The sequence below is a fragment of the Eubalaena glacialis genome, chromosome 9 (assembly GCF_028564815.1).
Source record: "Eubalaena glacialis isolate mEubGla1 chromosome 9, mEubGla1.1.hap2.+ XY, whole genome shotgun sequence".
NCBI lineage: Eukaryota > Metazoa > Chordata > Mammalia > Artiodactyla > Balaenidae > Eubalaena > Eubalaena glacialis.
This window is the reverse complement of record NC_083724.1, coordinates 2,667,655-2,679,161: the sequence shown is the minus strand read 5'-3', so window position 1 is coordinate 2,679,161 and position 11,507 is coordinate 2,667,655. Positions and strand designations below refer to the sequence as shown.

Here is an 11,507-nt window from a genome sequence, read left to right as displayed (position 1 = left end):
GAGGGCAGGAGGCGGCAGGGTAAGCGGAAGAGAAAGGCAGGGCTCAGGGGAGGGTGGACGGCGGTGCTGGACAGAGCAGCTGGTCACCTCCCAGCTCAGCCGGCTGACAGTCACCAAGGCGCAGCCACAGACACTGCCCAGCAACAATGTCCGGGGCTGAGGGGTTGGTGGACCTGGGAGAGGGTGCAGCCTGAGGGTGTCTGGGGTCCTGCCGAGCCCCACGTCCCCCTCTGTGCAAGCAGCACCCACTGTCCTACTTCCGGGAGCCCCTGGGGGTGGGGGGAGGAGAGCAGGTCACCTCGAGAGCTGGGGGTGTTATGCTGAAACCCCCTCACTCCCCAAAACAAGCCTGTAGTCACCACCGTGCTTTCTAAATCCACCCCTGAACACCCAACTGCAGCCAACAGGAGTAATTTGGTTCGAAAAGGGCCAAAGCAGGGGAGGGGTGGAAAGCAAGCTGTTTCCGGGACCCCCAGCTCCTTTTCACTCCAGCAGCCGCGACAGCCCAGCCCCCACCAGGCCCGTGCGGCAGCCCTTTCTTCTCCCCACCTTGGAGGGGGATCAGCTTTCCCTGCACTACCCCAGGCAGCGAGGGAGGGCTGGCCCCAGACGGCCGTCCGTCCCGTGTGGGCGTCTGATGCAGCTTCGTGTGCGTGCTCCCAGGGCCTGCGGGACCGGACCCAGGACCCTGGCACAGGTGCAGGGTTGAAGGCTGCTCTCCTCCCATGATGGGGCAGGCGCTGCTCATCCACCCCTGCTCCGGCCCCGCCAGCCTGCCTGGGCCCCTGGACTCTTCTCAACACCAGCTCCGAGCACCCCCCCTTCACGGGCTGGAGGCAGCGCAAGTGAGCCCTCCTGCCACCCGGGGTGGGGTCCTGCCCCTCGCCTTCTGAAGGTCTAAGTGGGGAGTTTAAGGGTCAGGGTGGGTCCATCCACCCGCTGGGGGTCTCGGTCAGGCTTCTGAACAAGCTGAGTCCCAGCTCCCGGGCCTCCCTCCCAGGGTGCTGAGGTGAAGATGCCCAGGGCTCCAGAAAGAGACAAGCAGGGATCAGGGTGGGCTGAGCCCCTGACCAGCTTGGGTCAGAGACTGGCACCGCCTTCGCTGTGGCTGAGAGGTGATGGGATTCAGGCAGGGTCACTCCTCACAGGAAGCCAGCGCCTCCCCGATCCTTGCGGACGGGAGCAGCCGCGGGTCCAGACGTGAAAGCCAAGCGGCCTCTGCCCCACGCCCCCCAACAGGCCCTGCACGGGGAGCACAAAGGCCACCACCTCGAAGGCAGAGGTGGTTCCTTTCCCAGGCGCCCCCCCCCCCGGTCCGGAAAGAGGCCTCCCCAGTGGACCTCTGTGGGGCCCCTCAGACCAGCCTCACAGGTGCAGGGAGTTGGGTCCCACGCCTGCCTCTTGGGGAGCAGACCAAGGACACAATTCTCCGTCTGTGGACCCCTCTCCTCCCTAGCCCCAGGGCCGGGATATTTAGGGATCCCACAGGCCAGGAACGTCACAAGAACAAATCCCCAGGCAGGGGTGCCTGCACTTTGAACAGAAGCGGTGCCATCTACCCAGTGAATCGCGTTAATTACATGAAAGCTGCACCAGTTTTGCTTCCTCCAGAAAAACTGCTTTTCCTCTTTAATATTCAGCCTCTGCTCCTCACAGACCCACCAGCCTCGCCGGAATTAGAGCACAGCTGCAGCCCAAACCCAAAATATAACACCCAAGCGCGCGGCACAGGCTGCTGCAAAGGCCCCGTGCCCCGCGGCCTGGCACGACCCGGCCCTCAGTAAGCAAAAAAGTCGGGGAAGATGCTGTCTACCTCGTCCCGCAGGGCCGAGCTGGGGCAGCTCACGTCTGAGCTCCATGGCTCCAGGGGCCCGTCTGGGGGATCCTGGGAGCAGGGCTCGTGGTCGCCCAGGAAGCTGGGCTCTGCCCTGTCCAGCGGGCTGCTCCTGGCGGGGACCCGAGAAGGGGCACTGCTGCCTCTGCCCTCCAGGGACCCTGGAAGCAGACGGGACACATCAGCAGAGCAGGCAGGTACCCCAGGGCACGCAGAGTGGACACAGTGTGCAGAAGGGGGCCCCCCCTCTGCCCATCTGTCCCGCCCGACCAGGAAACCCTCTGCTCATCCTTGAGGTGGGAACAGAGGACCCCTGACCAGGTGGGTGGGCCCACTCCCGCCGGCCCTGCTCGAGACCCAGGAGCGCCAGAACCAGGAAGGGGCTCCCCCACCCCGTGACGCCAAATCCTGCAGAGACGGGACTCATCGCACATCCAGACGCCTCTGTGGGGACAAGGTCTCAGGGAAAGGCTCTGAAACTGACTCGCAGCCATACACAAGCAACCCCGTGTTGCCGTGCACTCACGCTCACAGGTAACTCCCCCACACACACACACGCACCGCTTGTCATTCCCACCGGTGGTCCCCAAAACCACCAGCAGAGAAGGAGATGGGAGCTCAGAGACAGACGCTGGGACCTTAGTGTCACACAGCAAGCTGGACCCCATCCCATCTCCCCAACAGTCCCAGCTGCCTGCCCAGCCCGCGACAGGACCAACCCAGACCCCAAAGCCCGTCCCGGGTTAGGGGAGAAGGTGGCCCAGGCCGAGAGTCCCCCACTCACCCAGCCACCAGTCGGGACTCGCAGTCAGCAGAAAGGACGACCCGTCTTCGGCGTCACATCCCGACACAGACCTGGATCCAACAAGCACACTCTCACTCTGAGTCACCCCACGTGGGCCCCAGGCCTTGCACCTCGAGAGAAGAGCATGCACCCTGAAACGCAGCTTCGGGTTCAGAGACAGACGGGGTGCTCCCTCCCGGCCGGACCCTGAGCCCACCCTCCCGCCTGCCCGGGGCCAGCCCAGCCCACTGTTCCTTCCTCTCCAGCCCCAGCAGCTCCCGGCCACGCCCCAGCTGGTAGAGCTCGCAAAACACACACTCGCTTACTGTCAACCAAAACAGACGACCATTAAGGAGACAACAGCGTTTCCAGCAACACGTTAGAAAGCCACATGGCTGCGTCTGGCTGCTCCAGGACTGGGCCAGCAGCCTGGGCCATCCAGGCAGACACCGAGGATGTGAGGGGCAGAAACTTCCCAGGCAGTGGGGTCCAGGCAGAGCTCGGGCAGGGCCGGGAGGAGGTGTGTAGCGGGTCATGCACACACCACTGGGACACCCACCTGACATCCAGCGTTATGGCCTTGTCAGTCCCTTGAGCTGGGGACCCAGCCTGGCCCAAGCAGCTCTGAGACTCTTCGCTCACCAGCGGGGAGGGTGGCTGCCGTGAGCGGGGAGACCACAGCGGGGGCGGCCTCAGCGCCTTGGAGGGACTCAGGCCTGGAGACCGGGGGACCAGGCTGGGCGGCTCTGTGAGGGAAGCGAGGCGTGGGTCAGCCTTCCCCACCTGGAGAGCAGCCCTCCCCTGAAGACCTGAGTCCCTGCCCACTCTGTCCTGCATCGGGAACACGTGAGTTTCAGGAGCAAAAAGCCAGCAAGTAACCAGGAAAAGACAGATGCCCGGAGGTGAGGCACCTGACACCTGGGGCCAGGGAGGCTTCCTGGTGGAGATGCCGACTCGGCCTCAGGTCAACCATGGGGGACTCAGACCTGGGGACCCTCATGCTACTACTTCTTCCTCCATCTCCATGATTCCTGACCAAGGACTCCACCCTCAGACCACCCTGCTGTATGATCCCTGCACCCTCACACCCTGAGCTTGAGTCCCGACCTTCTTTGGGGGGCCCAGCTCTGCTGCCGGCCCTGGCGACAGCAAGACCCCTCCCCGCCTTGATGGGCACACCAGGGGAGGGGGAAGGCACAGTCTCGCCTCCCGTGGCACTCGGGGACCGGCAGCCACGGTCCAAGCAGTGACCAACAGCCGTGGCAGGCGTCCAGCATGAGGGGAGCGCAGTCGTCACGCTGCCTCGTGGGCCTCGTCAGGGGCGGCACGACGGGAGGACAAGGACCCGCTCACGCTCCCCAGGCAGGGCCGGCAGCCCACCCAGCACTGCGGCCGCCCCCACCGGGGCCTTACCGTCGTCCACACCCGCAGCGGCACAGCTCGGGGAGGCCCGCTGCCTGAACCATGCAAAGACAGAAGAAGAGACCTGTGAACGGTCTGCACACACCATGCCCGGGAGTCCCCTAGCCCCCCAGGGACACTAACATGGTCACGCTAGACGTTCCCACGCCGGGGTCCAGGGCACCTGCTGGGGTCTGACTCGCCAGGGCCAGCTGCAAAACGTCCTTCTGCCGCGTGTGCCACGTCTCCTTCGAAGAAGCAAGAACCAAAAAGGGAAATAAACACAAAAAACGCAACAGAGACCATCAACCGGAAAACCCACCAAAAAAAGCAGGCTGTGGTCCATCACTGGCCACCCTGCCTAGGGTCCCAGAGGTCCTCCCTGAGTGCAGACCGTGTCCTCAAGATTGGGGGGTGGGGCAGGGAGGGAGGCTGAAGGCCATGCCCGCCCAGGGACCTCACAGCAATGGGCCTTTTACCCATACCGGCCTTGGCACCACGGGCAAGAGTACAAGGAACGTAAATGGAGACCACAGCTTGTCCCCGGGGCTCCCGACGGAGATGCGGTGCACAAATGGAGGCGTGTCTGCCAGAAATGCAGCAGCCCTGGCAGTGCAGGGCGGAGGGCAAAGGGAAGCCAGGCAGCCGGGTGGTCAGAGCTGCCCGGGGGGTAGGGGGGGATGCCCATGGCTCCTCCCCAGAGGGCTGACCGGGCTGCCGCAGGACAACTCACAGCGTGCTTCTCCCAGCCAGGCACCAGGGCGCTGGCGAGCTGGAGGAACTGCACCGACATCTCCAGGACCGAGGCCATGTCCTCCAGCCGGCCGTCGAACTGGGGCAGCAGGGCCCGCAGGCGCTCACAGCTCAAGGAGATCCGCTTCCTGCCTCCAGGGAAGTGACCACCGACCATGGGGCAGTCTGGCCTTGACCGGGAAAAAGCACTGCAGCCACCAGAACCCCCTGAGCCCTTCGGGGATCGTGTCAGCACACACACGGGCCCAGGGCCCTGGACCCCAAGCTGCAGGCTATCCAGGCGTTTGCCGCGGGCTACAGCCAAGCCTGCACCGTCACCGCCTGGGGGTGTCGGCTGCACCTGCACAACCTCAAAATGCCCAGGACTTCCGGTCAAAGAAAGGGCTGCAACGGTGGCCCCTGGAACCCCCACCCCCAAGAGCATATGTTATATTCACCTCGGGGACGTGTTAAGCGTTCCCTTACCAGACAAACGGCACGAGACTGTCCCAGCCACCTGAAACCAGCCCGCTGGCACAAACCTGACCTCCTCTGACCCCCCGCCCCCACTGCGCGGCCCCCCACCTGCGCTCCCTCTCGCTGAGCACGTTCCGCGGGAGGCAGGAGACTGGACCCTTCGCCACCGCAGGGGCCTTGGCCTGGCCTGAACCCTGGCCGAGATCCTCGCAGCATAACTGGGTACCAAACAGGAAAGGGCCGCTGCCGAGAAAAGACAAGAGCGCCGGGCTCTGGGATCCCAGAAAACGCCCCCGGAGCCCCGAGGCGGTGATGGACATCTTGGGAGGCGGGCGTAGGACAAGGCCTGGGTCGCCCAGGTACACGGCCCTGGGCCCTACCTCTTGGCACCCCTCCCTCTTTCCCCGCAAGGGCCGGGGGTCGGGGTTCTGCCCCAGGTGGGCCATGCTGGGTGGGAACGGGGACTCGGTGCATTTGAATTGGATAGAAGCGCCAGGTCTGGACACCCCGAGCACCCCCGGGCAGGGGCGTTCCAGCTGACCTCCTCCGGCGCCCCCCCCCCCAATTCTTACCTGCACCCCTCGGAGCCGGAGACTCCGGGAAGCCCAGCGTCTGACGCAGGACGCCTGGACGCCATGAGCACGCCGCTCGAGCCGGTGGAAAAAGCAACAACACGCCCGGGCCCCCACGTGCGCCCCGCCCCGCGCATGCCGTCCTGCAGCCCCTCCCCCTCACGTGCACGCTGCCCACCCCCACGTGCTTCCCGCCCAGGCAGCACCTGGCCCGCCCCCCCACCCCGTGCGCGCCCCGCCTCCCGCACATGCGCTCTGCCCCGCCTTTTACCCACGTGCAATGAAGCTTCTCTCGCGGAGAAGTTACCAGAAAGCAGCCGCGCCTGGGGTAGGTGCTCAAAGTAGGTGGTCCTCTTCCACCCTTTCCGGGTGGTCGGCCCAGCTCCCGCTCAGTGGGGTCTCCCCTCACCTACCCACCGCGGGCGCCCCCGGGTGTCAGCCCCAAGCTGGGCGCTACCCTCAAGGGTCTCACGACTGGGGGGCCAAGTAGACGACGAATCTGTGGAGGGAGGGGCAGGAGGGTGTCCTCAGGGCGAGGTGGTTTTCAGGACCGAGCTGGGCAGCGCCCCAAGCAGGAAACAACACGAGCCCAGGCAGTTTCTTGGGCTGGCACGTGGGCGAGGTGGGCAGGTAGGATCCCCTCTGTGGCAGGAGGAATTGGTCTTACCTGAGAGCAGAGGGGCCGGGGAGCTACAGGTGTGGGAGCTACAGGTTTCAGGATCAGTGTGGCCCGCGGGGGACGTTGAGGCCCAGGTAGGGGAGCTAAGATGGGAGCGGGGAGGCCGGTCAGCCAAGATCTACGGGACTCCGGCTGGTTAAGGATGGGCAGAGGGGCCCCACCTGCCTCTGAGGGCCTGCAGGTCCAAGGTTCACTTGTGCCCGTCCCCCAAATGGCATCCTCTTCCAGGGGATGCTCTGCCTAAGCCAGTGCCACCACCCACTCAGGAGCCAGGAGGCATGCAGATGCCTCCCAGCTCTGTCTCCGATCCCACGCACCCTCTCTGTGCCTTCCTTAGCACCCGGGCTTGCCTGAAGGCTGGCTGGCCTTCCTGCCTCTCCCAGCCCTGCCCTCTGCCTGCCCCCTGCCTGCCCCAGGCTCGGACCTTCATTCTCAGGGCTGAGCCTTCGCTCCTCTTCCTCCCCGCCCCCCCTCCGGCTGCAGACTCACTCCGCAAAGCCCCCGTCTCCAGCAGGTTCTGGGCAGGGGGCTCCCAAAAAACCTCACTCTGCCCGCTTTTAGTGCTCAGCGTGAGTGGTTCCAGGTCTGTGCTCACCTCGCCGGATCTCCAGGGGCCGTCCCAGTGCTGGACATGAAGCCCACCGGGGCTTTGTTGGAGGAGTGACGGAAGGAAGGGAGGGAGGGAGGAAGGGGAAAGTGGAGACTGGTCCTTTTTCAGGGAGGTGGACCTTTACGGGGAGGGGAGGGTACTAAAGCTCTATTTCAGTCGGGAGGACTTAAGAGCAGTGCTGTGGGCTGCTGTGGGCTGCCGTGGGCGTGGGGGGCAGTTGCTGGGGGAGTTCACGGGGAGGCGAGGCAAGAGGGAGCTGGGGCAGGTGTCACTGCGGTGGTCGAAGTGCGCCCCAGGTGCTGGGCCTGGGACGGAGCCAGGTGACAGAGCAGAGCCCCTGCCCCCGGGGAAGCAGGAAACCTGTCTTCAACCGAGGAGGGGCTCAGGGCTGCGGGTGGGCGTCCTGGGGTGGGGCTTTGGGTGGCGGGAGCACCCAGAGATGGGCGAAGTGCAGCCGTGGGAGGTCCTGCCATTTGAGGGCTTGGGCCCATGTCTCCACTCTGCTCAGCCCCGAGTCCTGAAGGCGGCATGGGGGAGGGGCCGGCCAGCCCAGGCTGGGGCCGCAGGTCAGATGCTGGGGGACTGGCGGGGGCAGTAATATGGGGCACATGGAGTCAGGCCATGCAGGAGAGGCGGCAGGACCCTAGGAGGCCGGGCCTGGGATAAAGGGAGGGCTGGGCAGGGGACAGAAGTCGCGTCACGATCGAGGGTGATGCTGTGAGGATGGGTGGGCCTGAGGTCAGGTTGGGGAGCAAGGAGGCCAGGGCCCGTGTGCTAGGCCAGCACTCCCGACAGAAGGGGGTGCTGCGGGGCCCCTGCTGCCCAGTCCTGCTCAGCCAACAGCCTGGCTTCTGTGTTGAGTCCAAGAAAGGCTGGGGATGGCCGGTTCTGCCAGCACGTACGGCCCGACATTTACGGGAGGTGTGAGAAGCCCGGCTCCTTGCCCTGGGAGGGTCCCCAGTGCCCAAGAGAGGGCAGTGCCAGAGCAGACCCCGCAGAGCATGTTGGCCCGGGTGTCCAGGGGCACAGTGGGGAGCTTTGGCGGAGCGATCCTATCTGCCAGCTGCCTTGCTGGGGCAGGTGGGCTGGAAGCCAGGGCCTGGGGCTCTCTCCCCTTCCTGCTCCTGGTTGCGGAGGGACGGACACGCCGTTGTTCTGGGCTTGGCTCCTCCGTGGTAGAGAGGGGCCAAGCTTTGGTTTACCCTGAAGCTCTCAGGAATGTTACCGGGCTTGCCAGAGTTTCCCGTCACTGATAGCATGCCAGTCATCTCGTTGACCAGCCAGAGGGCACCTCCAAGGGGCCCGCAAGATGGACACACCCTGGCAGGAGTCCCGGGGGAGGGCAGAGACCTGCTGGGGGCCAGGGTGGCACTCTTGCAGCAGCACCCTCCTCTCAGGAGGAAGCAGGCAAAGTCCCCAAGATGTAAGACTGCTGATGAGCCTGGGGACAAGCTGCACTCCTTCTGGGGACTTGGGGGCAAGCCATGCCTTTGCCAAGTCCCCCCCCACACACACACACACAAAGTATCTGTGATCAGCTTGCTGTTTTCTGGAAGTAAACAGAGGTGGGACTTGAGACTCGCTGCAGATGTCAGGACCACGAAGTACATGCCATGCACCCTCCAAATCAGCTGGCCCAGCTCTGCCCTGACAGCCCCCGCACTGACCACCCCGCGGTGGGTGGCTGGGTTGGTGCCCCAGGCCGTGAGATGAGCTTCGCGGGTGATGCTGGCTCAGCTCCCCCACCCCCGCCTGACGCCGCAGTCCCTCGCCCTTCTTTGGGCGACGCCTCCTTTCCCTCTCTGTTTATTCCTCTGTGTTTTCGCCACGCTTATGGTTCACTGAGGGTCAGGCCAGCACTGGGGACAGAATAGAGGGTTCTGCCTGCGGGGGCGGGGGGCAGCTGAGCCAGGGTGGCAGTGTGAGCGTGTGGGGCCCTCCAGCGGATCCCCCTGCTTCCTGGATGCCTTCCTTTGGGTCGTGGGGTTGCAGCAGGCTGCAGGCCCTCCTCTGCCTGTTTGCCAGGTGCTCCGTGTGGGGCTGGGGCGAGAGCAGAGCAGGGCGGCCGCGCGCCGCAGAGGTGCCGGCGGCGGCAGGTGGCAGCGTGCCGTCACTCCCGCCTCCAGGGGTCCGACCGCCCTTCCCTCTCCGGGCCCAGCGGCCTCCCAGGTGTGCCGCGAGGACGGACAGACGGGGTCTGGGTGCAGGTCTCTGCAGGAGTGACAGGTGCCGTGGGGGGATGGGGGCGGGGCAGGTGCTAATCGGCCGCCCATCCCAGCGGCTCAGAGCGAGGGCAGGATCGAGCAGCGCAGGCGCCATCGCCGATGCTCGCGCTTTAAACAGGAAGCGCCCAGAGGCCCCCAGCCCTCTCGGAGCCCCTCCCACCATGCACCCCTGCCCCCGGGGGCGCTCTTAGGGTTTTCTAGCCTTTAAAGAGCCTCTGTCCTGTTTCCCGGGATTACGGGGGCGCCGACCGTCGCGATGGAGGCGGGTCCCCCGGGGTGGGATGCGGGCGGACCCCCACCCCGTCCCCAGCCTGGTTCCCGACGCGGCCGGCAGGGGGCGCGCCCGCACAGGCGCCGGAACCGACCCTGGAACAGGCTCTTTTTTCCCCACCCCCACCGTAACCAGAGAAAAGTGTTTCAGGGCAAAGCAGGGGAAGAAGTCGCCAATCGCTCCCGACTCGTTTGTTCCTCGGCTCCGAGTCGCAGCCGCCGCCAGCCCAATGCCGCTCCCGGACGGGGCGCGCAGCCCGGGGGGTGTTTACAGGGGGGCGCGCGGCGGGGGCCACACCAACCGGACCTTCGTGTTCGACGACGGCCGATGCGCAGCCAGGTACGGTCTGCAGTGCCCTCCCCCACGTGGAGGGACCCCGGACGGGGCTCGTGCCACCCCAGGGCCCCTCATCCTCAAATCCCCACTTCCCAGGACTACCTGCCCCCCAGGACCCCGGAGCGTGGGGAGCATGGGGAACAGGGGTGCCCTTCAGAACCCGGTCGCAGTGAGGGGAGCACTTACTCAGATGACCAGCAGGTGGCCAGAGTGTGGCCATTCTTACATGCGGGGCTGTGAGCATCTCCCAGGCACCACCAGGCGCAGACCCTGCGGGTGGGAACCTGGAGTGCCCTACGTGCCAGAGGGGCCAGGTGCTGTGCTGGCCTCCCAGCCCCCTCTCTGGTCAAGCCTGGGGGAGGAGCCCGTGGGGGTGGCAGCGCTGTACCCAGCGAGGCACAGGGGCCAGGGTTCCCCAGGTAGAAGTGGGTTTTCAAGGGCAGCTTCTCCTAAGAAGACCCTTGTTTTGGGGTGTGGGGTGCAGGTGGGCTGTCAGATGAGGGGCAGGAGTCCTGGGTTCTAGACGCTTGGTGATTTTCGGCTGGTCACTTGTCTTTCAGGATCCCTGTTTATTCATCTGTGTGAGGAGAGAATTAACTGATGGGCTTTCAGGTGGCCTGGGAGCCGACCTTCCCTGTGCCGTGTCCCACGATGCCACGAAGCTCCTGCCTGTCCAGGTGACTGGCACAGAGGGCACCGTGCTGGTGGGCGTCCCAGGAAGGGCAGAGCGGTGACAATCCCGATGGGGGTTTGCCCCAGGGCCCTGTCCTCGGGGCCCTCTCCCCACTCCACCAGCCCCAGAGAACAGGCACACACGTCTGCCCCTCACCCTGTGCCAGGAGCCAGACTCCAGGTCACCCACAGCCGCTGCCCTGTGTGACCCTCCCTGGCTGGGCAGAACCTTGGACTCTGGGTCCCGCTCGGTCAGCTGTTCTAAGGCCAGAGAAGGGGTGGATGCCGGGGTTCAAGGCCAGGTGCTACGGCTGTTTCCTTGTGGGACTTGGCTTCCCAGCTTGTCAAGTGAGTGGTGGAGCGAATGGTCTTTAAGGGCCGTTTGTGGTGAGGGACCAGGATCAGGAGGGGACGCTTCCAGCCACACGTCAAGGGTCAGGGTGGTCTCTCTGCAGGGACAGCACCGGCCTGGCACCCGTGGGGTCCTGGGGGCACAGCTTGGGGTGAGAGGCAGGGACCCTGAGAGCAGGCTGTGCAGGTGGTGTCCTTGGGAAGTGGAGTTCACCCCGTGAGGTGGGCACAGCCTGGACCTCCCTCAGGCTGCCCTGAGGGATCAACCAGGTGGCATCTGTCAGGCACAGAATAAGTGACCAGAGAGGGGTCTTGTGACATGGTCTGGCTGCCCCTCTGCCCATCTCCCTGCTCGGACAGGTGTCACCCATCTTTCTGGCGACCCATGTCCAGTTCCCCTGCCCCACTTGACTGCCTGCTGCAGGCGAGGTAGGGGCTCGGTCCCCCAGACTCCTCCGCGTCCGCCGGGACAGTGTTCCTCTCCCCCCGGTCGGAGCTGACATCTGTCCCTGCAGTGATTTGCTGTCATGCTTCACACACATCTGGAGCGGCTGCCAGGGCCA

The 11,507-nt window shown here is 65.3% G+C and overlaps 1 protein-coding gene across 1 annotated transcript; it reads right to left on the bottom strand.

Annotated features, from left to right (window-relative positions):
* Positions 1-1,777: 1,777 nt before the first annotated feature.
* SOHLH1 (spermatogenesis and oogenesis specific basic helix-loop-helix 1) lies at positions 1,778-5,548 on the bottom strand. Its single transcript, XM_061199653.1, has 7 exons — positions 5,337-5,548; positions 4,753-4,900; positions 4,164-4,267; positions 4,032-4,075; positions 3,178-3,364; positions 2,619-2,689; positions 1,778-1,995 (listed from the first exon to the last, which is right to left on the bottom strand). Exons 1-7 carry the CDS (start codon positions 5,546-5,548, stop codon positions 1,778-1,780), a joined length of 984 nt encoding a protein of 327 aa, XP_061055636.1.
* Positions 5,549-11,507: the final 5,959 nt, after the last annotated feature.